We start from the raw sequence: 14,017 nt of genomic DNA, 5'->3' as shown, positions 1-14,017 counted from the left end.
CAATGGACTCTTCTGAAATATCAGGTAAAACATCTTCGATAGGTAGAATTAAAGCTTGGGTCGAACTCTTTCTAACAATCTGCTACGAGAACAATTAAATAAATAAATGAGCTCACAAATGCAGAGGAAATTGAGGAATTATCGGTTATCATAATCACTGACCTTCTATGGGGTTTTCTTCGCCGGAGAACCATCTGATCGGCGATTGGCGAGATCCGAGGATCGTGAATGTTCTTTCATTTTTTCAAATCTCGATCTCTCTTTTTTTGGCGGGAGGCTTCCAATTTCAAATTTTGACAGGTGAAATGGCCTATTTATAGTTGATTAAATGCTAAAAAATGGCGATTAAGAACTGCGCAAATTTCGGCTCTTAATACAGTTTAAAAGCTTACTTCATGAAATGGGCCAGGCTAAGAAAGCCCAAGCACAAAACACAATCAGCACAACAAATCAACAAAATTGATGCTGCTGCCTGCTGCTACTAGGGATGAACGAGGGTTCCGTCGGGTGGGGTTTTGGGTCGATCTGAATGCAACTCGAGTGATATATCCTTTCATCCATCATCTTATTCGGGATTAGATAGGCTTCATCCCATCAGTTTTTTTGAAAAAAAATACATATTTAACCCAACACTTATATATAAAAAAATTATTTTTATTTTATAAAATATGAACTTAATTGAAAAATATATAGATAAAGATGTATTATTATAATTTTCCCTAAATACTAGTAAGTAACCTTTATCAATCGGTTATGCAAATGGGGCACACCCAAAACTGTGTTATAACATTTTTTATACAGTATTTTAAACAAATTTTCAAGATCCGGTAGTCGAAATTACCCATTTTTATTATTTAGAAATATTAAAATATTACAGTTTGTTGTAAAAATAAGTGTTTAAATTATATCTTAAGTTAATTTTAGGTATTTAAAGGAATTTTTTACTAAAAATAGTTGTCTAATATTTTTTCCGTAACACTTTTAGGTATCTAGTTCGTTATGTGCATTAAATTCGACCGTTATCTAATACGTGTCAGGGTTATAAAATTTTAAAAAATGTTATTTTAAAATAAAATATAAAATATAATTTATTTTAAAAAAAACTCAAATTTCTTTAAAATCAAAAACCCTAAAAGCTGAAAATAATTAATTTTAAACCTATTTCCGGTCATTGTCATTGTCGACCATCTTCGATCACCATCACTGTCGCCGAAAGGCCACCTACTTATCAGCACTTAATTATTGACCGATCATCACTCTTGTCATTACACCAAACCCCCCAAATACCTAAACTTCTAATCATCTAATCCTAAATTTAATGAGTATTTGGGAGGGGAATTTGGGACGAAGGGGAACAGAGGAAATTTGGAAAAGGAGAAAGGAATCTGGGAAAGGAGACAGGAAGATTTTTTTTAAGAAAAAGTTTTTTTTTTGAAATAATATTTTTATTTAAAAAAAACTAAAAATTCAATATATATATATATATATATATATATATATATATATATATATAGTAGTTATGTGTGTCAAATAATAGTTTTTTTTAATGACGGTTACAATTCAAGTACTTACAAGTGTTACGTCGAAAAAGCTAATCACATATTTTGATCGAAATATTTTTTAACCACCTAAAATTAATTTAAAATATAGTTTGAGCACTTAATTTCAGATTAAGTCAAACATTAAAACGTTGAAACTAGATTTTTAAGTTAATATTTTTTATAATTAGAACTAAATCAGGCTGTCCGAACTGATGTAATGATTACATCTACTAGTCAAGTTAATATACGGGACATGGTCGATCCCAGAGGTGATTGGAAATAGAAACGTTTGCGTAATATACTCCCTGGGAGGCAGTTCTTAGCCTTGCTGCGATCAAGCCTTCTCGTGAAGATGGTGGCGAGGATAGACCGGTGTGGCGATGGAAGGATAACAGGCTATTTTCAGTTGGAAGTGAATATTGCCAACGAGCTTCGGTTGGTGAGAACGATGCGATGAACTCAAGCTATTGGAAAATGCTTTCACGTTATAGGGGGTTGCCGTGAGTCCGCACGCTCTTATAGCTTACCAGTCAGAACCGCTTAATGAAGAATATGGAGAGGGTGAGACGGTATATTTCTGATGATAGCCGATGTTTTTCCTGTGGTGCAGCTAGGGAGACCACATCACACATCTTCTGTGAATGTGTTATCGCCCGTTCGGTTTGGAGTGAGATAATTAAATCGGAGCGTCTAGATGGCTTTTTGAACATGTCTTTGATGGATTGGATTCGGGTAAATATTCAGCAGTCAAAAATATTTTCCTAAACATGCTGATGATAGATATATTGTTTGGTTCGATAATATGGGGACTAGGGATACGAAGAAATAAAGGCATTTATGATCCGAAATTTGTTGAAGTCAAGCATCCTCCAACGTAGTCGCTGATTCCAGCAGGAGGCATTGCATGTGTTGCAAGTCCACGAAGCACATAGCTCTCAAAGGGATGCAGTTGACCGTCGGTTGGTAAAGTGGTCGCCCCCACCGACGGGGTGGTGTAAAATAAACTCTGATGGTGCACGCAATCTTTTTAATGGCTCGGCAGTATGCGGTGATGTAATCCGGGATGAGAACGGTCAATGGATACAAGGCTTTGAGAACGGTCAATGGATGCGGAGCTTTAGGGGGTTTATGAAGGGCTAAGTTTATCATGGAACATGAATCTACGACATTTCAAATTTGAAACGGACGGCAAGGATGTGTTGCTTTTACTAAAGCAAGGAACCAACATGGCTCGTGTATCTCCCATGGTGTCGCACATTATTGTTATGATCGAAGGGAATAAAATAGCCGACGATGGCAAAGTTGGCATGGGGATTACCTTTCAGTGTTAGGAACTTCATGCAACATTGGGATCAACAGCGATAGGCTTACTTTGTTCTTCAAATAGGCATCTGTTATTTGCAGGGCATAAGGTCCTGCAAAATCCATTTTCAACTTTTATGAATCTTAAGTAAAAATATAAGACTTTTGAAAGAACTGAAAACAAGGTGATGAACTCAAACGAAATATACATTTCTGGTTGAAGTGCCCATGAGACCTACGCGCTAGCCAACTGCGCCACCACCCCTTTGATCCCTTAGATGTGAATTACACTTTTTATTCTCTGACACAGTTTAAAATGCTTTTTCCACAGAAAAATATGATTATATATATTTTTATACAATGTTTTTACTAAAATTCTAAAAAGTTAATATTTTAAAACTAATTTATTTAATATAACAAATTTTTTATTAATAATATAAAATTAAATTAATATATTTTGACATTTTAAGAAATTTATTATAGTTTAAACCTATAATGACATGTCACATACCTTAAAAAACCCAAATCTTATATTCAAATCCTAAACAAAACTAAATCCAACTTAAATATAATCTAAAATTAAACATATTAAAATTTGAATCTAAATCCTTAAAAGACATTATATGGTATACTTTTCATTATTATTATTTCAATTTTGGCTTTAACAGTCTGTTTTGAGTTAATTTGATAGGATGGAATTTTAGAACTTAAATCGATATAATTATGATTAAATTGAAAGTTGCTATTTTTTAAATAGATATTAAATTAAATAAAACATAAAAATTAAGGATTAAATTTATTACTATGTCAATTTTATTAATTATTATAATACATGTCATTAAAAGTTTGACAAAATCGTATCAATTTATTATTATTTTAAGTTAGATTATCACTTTATAGTTTTTCATAACCGGGAGATAAAATAACACCTATGATTAAGGGATCGGAATGAGAGTTTACCATAAAATTAATAAAAGCAAATAATTAAACTATTATTATATTGTAGTAAATAATTATTTTAAAATTTATTTTGTCGATATAATCGTATAATAAAAATTCTCTTAAAATTAATATATATAAATAGTATAACTTATAAAATATTTTTATTAACACGTCTTGTCATATGTGTCCCATATTTTATTTGTTTTCAAAAAAGGTATTTTGTTATTCCATTAGTCGCATATGTACTCTTCAAGGGTGAGGGTGAGTTAACTGTGCCGTAGATTAAAATACGATTAAAAATAATATAATTTTTTTATTAGGTATCAATTATCAACTTAAAATGTTATATATATATATATATATATATATATATACTGATATCTAGTGATATATAACAGTTAGGTTAAAGAAATTAAAAATATTTTAAATTATATAATATTTTAGGTTGTAACTAAAGAGTCATCAAAATATAACCTTTTAAGTTGCAAATCAAAAATGTTATCAAATATATAACATTTTAGATTGAGTATATTTACGATAAGTATAAAAAAATTCACTGAGTTTCGATATTTATCAAGCAAACTTAAAATGTTATCAATATTGGTAACAATTTAGGTTCAATTGGTAAATATGTAAACTTATTCTCTAAGGCTCGATACTTATCATTTTATAATCACTTTATATTATTAAAAATATTGTAAATAAATTAAAAAATTAAAATATTATTTTATAATCATTTTATATTATTAAAAATATTATTAATAAATTAAAAATCAATTTTTTTTGTTGGGGCATGAAATGATCTAGCGGCTCATGTCAGCTTATCCGGTGTAGGATTCATAGCCACTGTTTATAGGAAACCAAGCAAATTTGTCTGTTTTTCATGGAATTGCTCTGTTGTTTTCGTGGCTATGAATCCTACACCGGATAAGCTGACATATCATATTTATATAATATTTTTGATTTTTTTTGAAATTATATTAAGCGTAAATAAAATGAAAACCGCCAAAAGAAGTCTTTCTCATTGGTTATTTAAAAGGAGAGTTTTAAGAGCGTGAAAAACAACAACAAATCTTTGGTTATAAAAGTTCTACAATCGATTTGCATGGATGGAAGGAAAAGAAAGGAAACCGAAAAGGGAAACGCTCCCAGCAGAGGATCTTCTGAGGAAAATCCAAGAGCTAGAGGCGGGACATGAACATCTCAAGCAAGAAATATCGAGGGTAAAACACCCCGGCGCTGGTCAGTCAATTCCCTACTCAACTCGTCGGACATACCACTGCGCTTCCCCTCAACGGCCGCAGTTCTCCGGGAACGCGGCGGCTTATAACAGATGTATCGGTTCTTATCGACATCCCTTGCGAATAGAGAGCGGAGGCTATGACTCCACAAATGGCGGAGGCGGTGGAGGAGGAAAAACCAGGAATTCACGGCCAGCTGCTCATAATCTCACTAACAGTCATTATTTAAACATCTTACAGTCTATGGGACAATCTGTTTATATATATGAGCCTAATGGCCGAATAATTTATTGGTAAGTTTAGAAATGATTTCCTTTGTTCATGATTTTTATTTTCTAAATTAGTGATTCATAATACGATTTAGTTTTTGTTTCTTATTATGTAAGTAAGCAAAGCATATTTATCTCTGAATTTTTATTTTTCTTCAAATTTTGTGCTCATTTATTATTATTATTGTTGCAGGAACCGACATGCTGAAATACTTCATGGTTATTCAGTAGCAGAGGCTTTAGGAAAAGATATCCTTGAGCTTATTGTTGCTCCTAGGGAATTAGCTATTGCATATAATATAGTTAATCGGGTTTCAATTGGGGAGAGTTGGACTGGGCTATTTCCGATTAAGAATAAATCGGGAGAGATGATTTCTGTAGTTGCAACCGTTTCTCCTTTCTATGATGATAATGGTTCTTTAATTGGAATCACTTCAGTGTCCTGTGATTCACGGCCTTTTCGAGAGATGCTGATTTCGTTTTCAACTGAAAGGCAACCAGAAGCAGATTCTTCAGTCTTTAGCCGGTCTAAAAATGCTGTATCGGTTAAACTTGGTCTTGATCCGCAGCAGCCTCTGCAAACTGCAATTGCATCAAAGATATCAAAATTGGTATTTTTTTACTTAATTCTTTGTATGTGGTTATGGTTGGTTTCTCTATTTTATTTTAATTGTAGTTTGGTTTCGGTTGATTGTTATGAGTTAACCAACACAGGCGTCCAAGGTGAGCAACAGGGTGAAGTCCAGAATTTGGACAGTTGAGAACTGTGTAGATCATTCTGATCATAAAGAAGATACACCTTGCAATGGGGCCCGTACACCAAGGGGAGAGACACAGTCAACTGCCTTTGGTGTATTTAATCCTTTAAATGTTGAGTCCACAGTACAAATCTCTAGAGATTGTGGCGATGAGACTGAAGGAAAACCTGCAAGCAAAAAGTTTATTAACTTAATGGCTAAGAAAGGGATATCTTGGCCTTGGAAAGGGAAAGATCGAGAAGAATCAGAGGCTAAGATTGCACGTTTTGTATGGCCTTGGGCAGTTGATGATCAAGAGAATGAAGCATTCAAGCCAAAGAGCCCTTTTTTGGGTTTAAAATATGAAGACCATAGTGATGAATGTAAAAGACCTGTCAATAGTGAGGCATCAGGTTACTCGTCATCTTCTGCTAATGTTAAAAGTACGAGCAGTTCCAGCCGCTCTGGGAGTACCGGCAGTAGTCCTGGTAATAGAGTTGACTTGGACACTGATTGTGTAGATTACGGAATCTTGTGGGAAGAGTTGATGATCAAAGAGCAAATTGGGCAAGGTAATTTCCTTTAGTTAACAGCAAGTGGGAGACATGAAGGAATTATGAATTTGCTTATAACTGGAGCAGTGGAGCCATTTAAGTCCACCAGATAATATCAAAACATGAATGAGATCTCATATAAATGAACCCCCATAAGACCTCTAGATAATCATGTAAATGACTCAGAACTTTGTACTCATTTCTCAGTGATGTTTTTATTTTATTTGATTACTTCTTCTTTGCTTTCCTCTCAGGTTGTTGTGGAACGGTCTACCATGGTCTGTGGTATGGATCAGTATGTTCTCCTGCTCCTTTCTCTGCCTTAATTTTTAATAAGATGAACACATTATGGATGAATCTAAGTTCAAATTTCAGTGTAAGATATATCCTTATTTGCTTTGGCCTTTTCCTTCTAACCATATTTATATTATCATGTAAATAGAGTTTGCATATAAGTTGGAAAAATGGTGACATATCAATTGGGCAATTGTTATGTGTGGTATTATGTAATATAGGTTCATCAAACCTATATACGATCCCTAAGTCTAATATAGACAATTGAACCATCCAGAGTCCTTTTGGGGATCTTATAGCTTGCAGTCAATTCCAGTTGATTTAAGTAATGGTGTCACTGCTATACATGAACCCTTTTGCTCTTTATTTTTTAATTTTACTTGGACATGGTAGGGAGAATGAAAAATTGTATTCATCTTACTATTTTTGTAAATCAATCATGTTCATATTATTGCAGGATGTTGCTATCAAGATATTCCCGAACCTGGAATATTCAGATGATGTCATAATTTCCTTTAAACAGGAGGTGTGCTTTCTTGTTAAATTTCTTTTCAATCTCTATAACTTTATTTGTTATTGTTTCGAGTTTCTTCTTCCTCTTTTAATGCTGCTCTCGCTATTTTTCTTTTGATTTGAAGGTTTCTCTGATGAAAAGACTGCGGCATCCAAATGTTCTGCTGTTCATGGGAGCCGTCACTTCTCCTGAACGTCTCTGCATTGTCACTGAATTCCTTTCACGGTCCGATCTCCACTTTTTGAAATTCTTTTTTGTGCTGGTAGTCTTTATGTAACTCTCACATTTCACATCTATTGTTCTTTGCGACTGTAGATTTAATTTACTTCTTTGATCTTTGTTGATTAGCTCTTATATTTATATTTTATTGATGCAGGGGGAGTTTGTTTCGCTTGCTACAGAAGAATGCTGCAAAATTAGAGGGGAGACGGTGTGTCCATATGGCTTTGGATATTGTGAGTATCAAGTAGATTTGGTTTTTTTTCCTTTGAATTTCATGATTCTGTAGTTGCGATGGATATGGTGTCAACATGTGCCGGTCTGCAATTTTTTCAGTTCATTCTTATTTGCACCACTGGAGTGCCTCGTTAATTCATCTTTTTGATTGAACTGTTACAGGCACGAGGCATGAATTATCTTCATCATTACAATCCGCCTATCGTTCATCGTGATTTGAAGTCTTCAAATCTCCTAGTTGATAAGAATTGGACTGTGAAGGTTTGCCATTTGTTATGTGCATCTTTACTAATTTGCTTCATGGTATTGGAACTATGTTTTGTTTTCCTGAGGTAAAACGTAAGACTTTATTTGAACAGGTTGGTGATTTTGGTTTGTCACGTCTCAAGCATGCAACATATCTCTCTTCAATGTCCGGGAAAGGAACGGTATCAACTGAATTGAATGAAACCTTTTCTTATTCATCAATAATATTAATCTAGCGAGCTTAAATCATTGTGAGAGGATGCAGACTTCCTAGTTTCTTGGTTGACTTATAAGTACCATGTCTTTCTGTAGCCTCAATGGATGGCACCGGAGGTTCTTCGTAATGAACCCTCAAATGAGAAGTTCGTTGCAAATCCTCTACTCTCTTTTTTCACTTCACACAACATATTCCCGTCCCCAAGCCCCATCGCATTCACCGTTTCTCTCATTGCTGACCTTGTATTTCTTGTTCTTTCTGGGGAACACTTAGGTCCGATGTTTATAGTTTTGGAGTCGTATTATGGGAACTCGCTACTGGGAAGATACCTTGGGATGGTCTCAACTCAATGCAGGTATAGTTTTCAATAAGAGCATGACAATAAAAATTGCAAGACATTTGTATGTGAAGAGTTGAACATCATCAAACCAACTGTATCTCTTCTAAAGAGAAGATTGTTGGTTGGTTCCCTTCTTCGACTCGTATTTCCCTCTAGAAATAATTGAGCTTTGCAAGTCTTGTAGCTCTGCATATATGAACTACAGTAAAATACTTGCAGGTGATTGCAATTGTCGGGTTCATGAACCAACGGCTTGAGATCCCAAAAGAATTAGATCCACGGTGGGCTTCCATAATTGAGAGTTGCTGGCTCAGGTGCTTATCTCCTATATAACATTTACATATTTGCTTCCATTTTTCTAGATCCGAGCTGTAGCCTACTGGTATCGCGTACCGTTACTAGTGTCAAGCTTCCCATTACAATCAGATTCGCTACCATCGTGATGGTCTGAATTATTTAAGAACCATTTAGATCGTTGGTTTAAGTAGGAGTAGTTTAGTCATTGATTATGATACAATAATCTTCAGAATTAAGGCCAGTTTTCTTTCTCCCTCACCTTAGCCATTATAATTAGCAATTATGATACAGTGGGCATTTGAGGTTTGATGCATGGAACTGTAACTTCTTGAAAACCAGTGATCCGAAGAGTCGGCCAACTTTCCGGGAACTACTAGACAAGCTTAGAGATCTTCAGAGACAAGGCACTAACCAATTTCAGCAAGCTCGTTACTCGTCTGGGGGTGACTCTCAAAAGGGATCATGAATCAAATGCCTGCTTTTGGTCTATTTCTTTCTTCTCGGCAAAAAGCTGTTGATTGCTCAGAAGCCTGGGCAGTTTTCCTCCAAGGTTTACTCTCGTTGCTGTTCGGTCAACGGTTAATGCAAAACTGCAACTTAGATTTACGACAATGGTTGGACAAAGAAATTCAAAAAGGAGATAGTAGTTGGCACCATTCGAGCAGCCCTGAGTTTCGTATTGATTAGTTGAGTGATGTTGGTAGTTCTTTTCGTGTCAGCCTGGAAATTCTTATGTTATTCAGATTCACAGGGAATATCGAAACAGGTATCTTTTTCCATATATATTTTCAGAATCATATTCTTCTGTATCGAGCACAGGCGTTAAATATGAATACTTTGCGAACCGAAGAGTACGGAAAATGGGAAAACTTGAAACATACAAGATGTCTAGGCTTTGAATCTTTCACTTCTCAAGTTCTTAAATGACTTGCTTGTAGAAATATGAGGAAAAAATAATAATGTTATATATTTTGCTTGAGTTTAGCGAAAAGACGACTACGAAAGTCCAAAGGCTTAAGCTGATTTCAGGTGCTGAATCATCCCCCCGAATCCTTTGAATGATATGTTTGAGGATTAAATTAATAGAACTTGTAAATATATATGGTTAAATTTGTCAAATTGTTTAGAATTATGATCAAATTGATAAAATGTGTAAATATTGAGAGTTAAAATTGTTATTATGGCAAAACTACACTTCAGCAGTTTCGTTAATTATTTGTCAAAATAGCAGAATTCAGTTGGCAGAGATGTCCACATCGGCCGTGATGTTCTTTACGGCGGCTTCTCTCTCCTTGGGCGACCTGATTTTCAGTTGAAAGAGCGTAAGAGAGTGATTAAGTGTGCGAATTACAGTATCAAAATTTTCAAATTTTTATAAATAAATTTTTAAGTGGACATTGATCACTTATAGTTGTCAATTTTCTTTGAAGGTTGTCAATTATTTATAAAATATTTTAATATTCTATAAAAGTAGTGTTATTTTCATTTTTAATATTTAAAAAAATAGTTTTTTTTAAAAATAATTTAATTTTTGAATTAATTATAGATATTTAACCTATTGTTGATTAATTCAGATTATAATTTACAGAAATTCATTATATGAATATCTTTTTAACTTTGTTCTATTTGTAGTCGTGAAAATTTAGATTTTTGATATTATTTAATAAATTTAGTGTCTCGTGTTATTAAATTAACTTATTATTGATAAAAAATAATTTAATTTTGAACGCCAATTGACACTTTCACTAAGGGTGACTCTGATTATCAATCCTTCATTTTTTGAAACTTATGTTGCTGGTTTTTCAAGGCCCATTTGATAGTGATAAATTGGTTGAATTTAGCTTATTATTGATCCAAATTTAACCTAAATTTAACGGTTTAATATTTTAATTAAGCTTTAAATTAAAGTATTTAAGAAAAAAATTCAATGGTGAAATTGATATATAATATAAAGTTGTATTTAATAGTAGAATTTAACCTATATTGTATTATATTGATGCGCAGTAGAAAGAAATGACCACCAAAAACGAGCGACCCCACCCCTGTGTCTCTACCACCGAACACCCACCTTTCACCTCCCTCTAACGTGCGCACCCTGTGCTCATCTCACATAATTCCCATCAACCATCACACCATTCTTTGATGCCTTGCTTCTTTTAGGGTCTTAAAGGAAAAAGGGTTTCTTTAATTTTCGCTTAAAAAGGTTTAGATCACATAATCAGATTATAAAACAAAAATATTTTTGGAGTGGTACGGAAAGTGTAGGAACTCTGATTATGTTTTAAACGAGAGATGACTGATGCTCCAGGGATTGATGAATCTGTTCTCGCTGTGCTGTAAGCATTTGGGCCTGACGGTGAAAATCTCAACACAAACGGCGTTCTTGTCGGCGGTGGTAATACTGGTGGTTCTAGAGAAGGTAAAGACGGTTTGCTTTGGTTTCGGGATATCGGAAAATATGGATTCGGGGAATTTTCAATGGCCGTGGTCCAAGCAAATCAGGTGCTTGAGGATCAAAGCCAGATCGAATCCGGCCAGTTCGGCACTTTTGTTGGGATCTATGATGGGCACGGAGGCCCCGAAGCGGCCCGTTACGTTTGCGATCACTTGTTCAGCAACTTTCGAGGTTCGTCACTGTATATTGGATTCTTTTCAATGAATTCTAAAGTTTAATGTTAACTTTGATTTGTTGATATTTGAACTATTTCGAAACTGTTTTGGTACTTTGGTGTTGGTTTTTAGTCGCTATTTTAGTTGTGTTGAGCAGTCTTCAATCCATTGGGGAGAAGTCTAGGAATTGTCCATCAGTCAGTTGGTCGAAACCAATAATCAATATTGTATTTCCGGGGTGTCTTCGTTCGGTTTTAGTTTTGGAATTTTGTCTCCCCAATCTGAAGAGGGTGTTGGGAGTGTTTCGAGTGATTCACACGACCGTGTTGAGAGCCGTAAGCCGTTAATACGGGCGTGCCGAAAGCCACATGTGCACAATGTAGGCATCTGCGCTAGGGAGAGTCGACCCCATGAATGAATACCTCTTTATTGCTTTAATTTTTTCTTTGTATTATGCTGTTTAACTTCTTGTTTCTTCTTTTGATTTTGTGCTTAATTTCTACAAAATCGAGCTGTTCTTATGTTGGCATTCTTAGGCTTTATGTTTATGCAGCAATTACAGCTGTGTCGGAGGGAGTTGTGACTGCCGAGACCATTCAAAGAGCTTTTCATCAAACGGAAGAAGAGTTTACTTCCCTTGTGTCGGAATTATGGAGTTCTCGACCCAACATGGCAACAGTCGGGACATGCTGTCTGGTTGGAGTAATATATCGACAAACACTTTTTGTTCGCAAGTCTTGGTGATTCACGTGTTGTTCTGGGCAAGAAAGTTGGAAACACTGGTGGAATGGCTGCTATGCAGTTGTCAACAGAACACAATGCAAACATTGAGGCTATCAGGTATGAACTTAAGGAATTACACCCAAATGATCCGCAAATCGTTGTCCTCAAGCATGGAGTTTGGCGAGTGAAGGGCATTATTCAGGTATAACTTTCAAAATTCCGCCTATTCGGACTTTAAAAAATTTAATATTCTGTGCCTTTCTTTCTAATCATTGGCACTGCTGAAGGCTTCATGCTACTGTTTAGTTTATAGGGTTATCCATGAAAGCCAGCTCAGAGATACGGGTCCTAGGTCTCCTGGATGAAGTATTTCGTGCCGTTGTTCACTTTCTAGGAAGTTATACTATCACACTCTATAGTCAAAGTAACTATTCGTTATGTAAATCTTTCAGAACCAATTAAATTGTATTAGCATTATGCCCTGTTTCTTTCGATTTCATAACTTCATAAACCATCATGTCGTCATGAATTCAGAGAATGTATTTGATGCAGGTCTCGAGATCTATAGGTGATGTTTACATGAAACATGCACAATATAACAGGGAACCGATTAACGCAAAATTCAGACTTCCTGAACCAATGAATATGCCTATATTGAGTGCCAATCCGACCATCATAGCTCATGCTCTCCACCCAGATGATTATTTCCTTATATTTGCATCAGATGGTCTATGGGAACACTTGAGTAATGAAAAAGCCGTGGATATTGTCCACAGTCATCCACGCGCGGTAAGATTTTGCCCTTATTTCTGTGTTTATTGAAGGCATAATTGCTCGCAGTAAAGCACTCGAGTTGGTGTCCACTGCGTTCCGTAGTTGGTTTTGATACTAATTCTCATTTGTCTGATCGTTTCTGGTACCCCTCGTATTTCCGATTCTTTTGTTATTGATACTGAGCTGCTTTTTCTCGATCCTTGGGACGATAAGTTGTATCTACCTCCGTCTCTGCATTTTCATGCGATCTTGAGTTCATCATATTTGGAATTCTATGCTTTTATCGACTTAGCTATTTTTCCGATACCATTCACAAACCGAATTGTTCAAGTTTGGATTTTGTTAGGATATGAGAGATAATCAATGGGTTTTAAGGTGTTGCCGATGAACCTTTTACAAATGCGGGGGAGTGCTAAAAGACTTGTTAAGGCTGCTCTACAAGAAGCAGCCCGAAAACGAGAAATGGGATATTCTGATCTTCGGAAGATCGACAAGAAGGTTCGACGCCATTTTCATGATGATATAACCGTTATTGTGTTATTCTTCAATCACAATCTTATATCCAGAGGAGCTGTCCAAGACCCTCCTGTATCGATCCTGAGCGCACTAGAACACATATATGATTCATAAACCAACTAGAGTTGTGTTTCCTCTGTTTTTTGCTCAAAGGATTCGAAATGCGAACGATCCGATGAGGTTGTTTTAATCGGATTCGGATTCCGAATTGTAAAATGTTAAAAGAGTGTAAGCCAAAGGCAACATTTAGTGCAAAATTCTATGTAATGCAGCAAAAGTTGTGACAATATTTTATGGACGAAACGTCATGAATATTGATGTAATGATGTTTGATTAATTCTATGTTCACTTGTATTTGAGCGAATTCGATTGATTTTGGATAGAGACAATTTAGATTAAATTAATTTGGAATTTTAATAAAATTGGGTTGATTTAATTTAGATT

At 35.1% G+C, this 14,017-nt stretch overlaps 1 protein-coding gene and 1 pseudogene across 4 annotated transcripts; both read left to right on the top strand.

The window, feature by feature from the left end:
• The first annotated feature begins 4,879 nt into the window (after positions 1–4,879).
• On the top strand, positions 4,880–9,852 carry LOC120218475 (serine/threonine-protein kinase pakF-like). 4 transcript variants are annotated; one of them, XM_039215395.1, is made up of 13 exons: positions 4,880–5,319; positions 5,489–5,906; positions 6,010–6,604; positions 6,841–6,881; positions 7,338–7,406; positions 7,519–7,619; positions 7,771–7,849; positions 8,013–8,111; positions 8,210–8,278; positions 8,409–8,458; positions 8,587–8,668; positions 8,873–8,967; positions 9,290–9,852. In XM_039215395.1, exons 1-13 carry the CDS (start codon positions 4,895–4,897, stop codon positions 9,414–9,416), a joined length of 2,250 nt encoding a protein of 749 aa, XP_039071326.1. In that variant the 5' UTR covers positions 4,880–4,894; the 3' UTR covers positions 9,417–9,852. The 4 variants fall into 4 exon arrangements, with proteins under 4 accessions (XP_039071326.1, XP_039071325.1, XP_039071324.1 ...); XM_039215394.1 differs by having other exon boundaries at positions 9,242–9,852; XM_039215393.1 differs by having other exon boundaries at positions 6,841–6,962.
• A 1,114-nt stretch (positions 9,853–10,966) lies between these two features.
• On the top strand, positions 10,967–13,854 carry LOC120218477 (annotated as a pseudogene).
• Positions 13,855–14,017: the final 163 nt, after the last annotated feature.

This window comes from Hibiscus syriacus, unplaced genomic scaffold, assembly GCF_006381635.1.
Source record: "Hibiscus syriacus cultivar Baekdansim isolate YM2019G1 unplaced genomic scaffold, ASM638163v2 tig00110198_pilon, whole genome shotgun sequence".
In the NCBI taxonomy this organism is placed as follows: Eukaryota; Viridiplantae; Streptophyta; class Magnoliopsida; order Malvales; family Malvaceae; genus Hibiscus; species Hibiscus syriacus.
The sequence above is the reverse complement of the archived record's forward strand: the minus strand, read 5'-3'. Positions and strand labels throughout refer to the sequence as shown.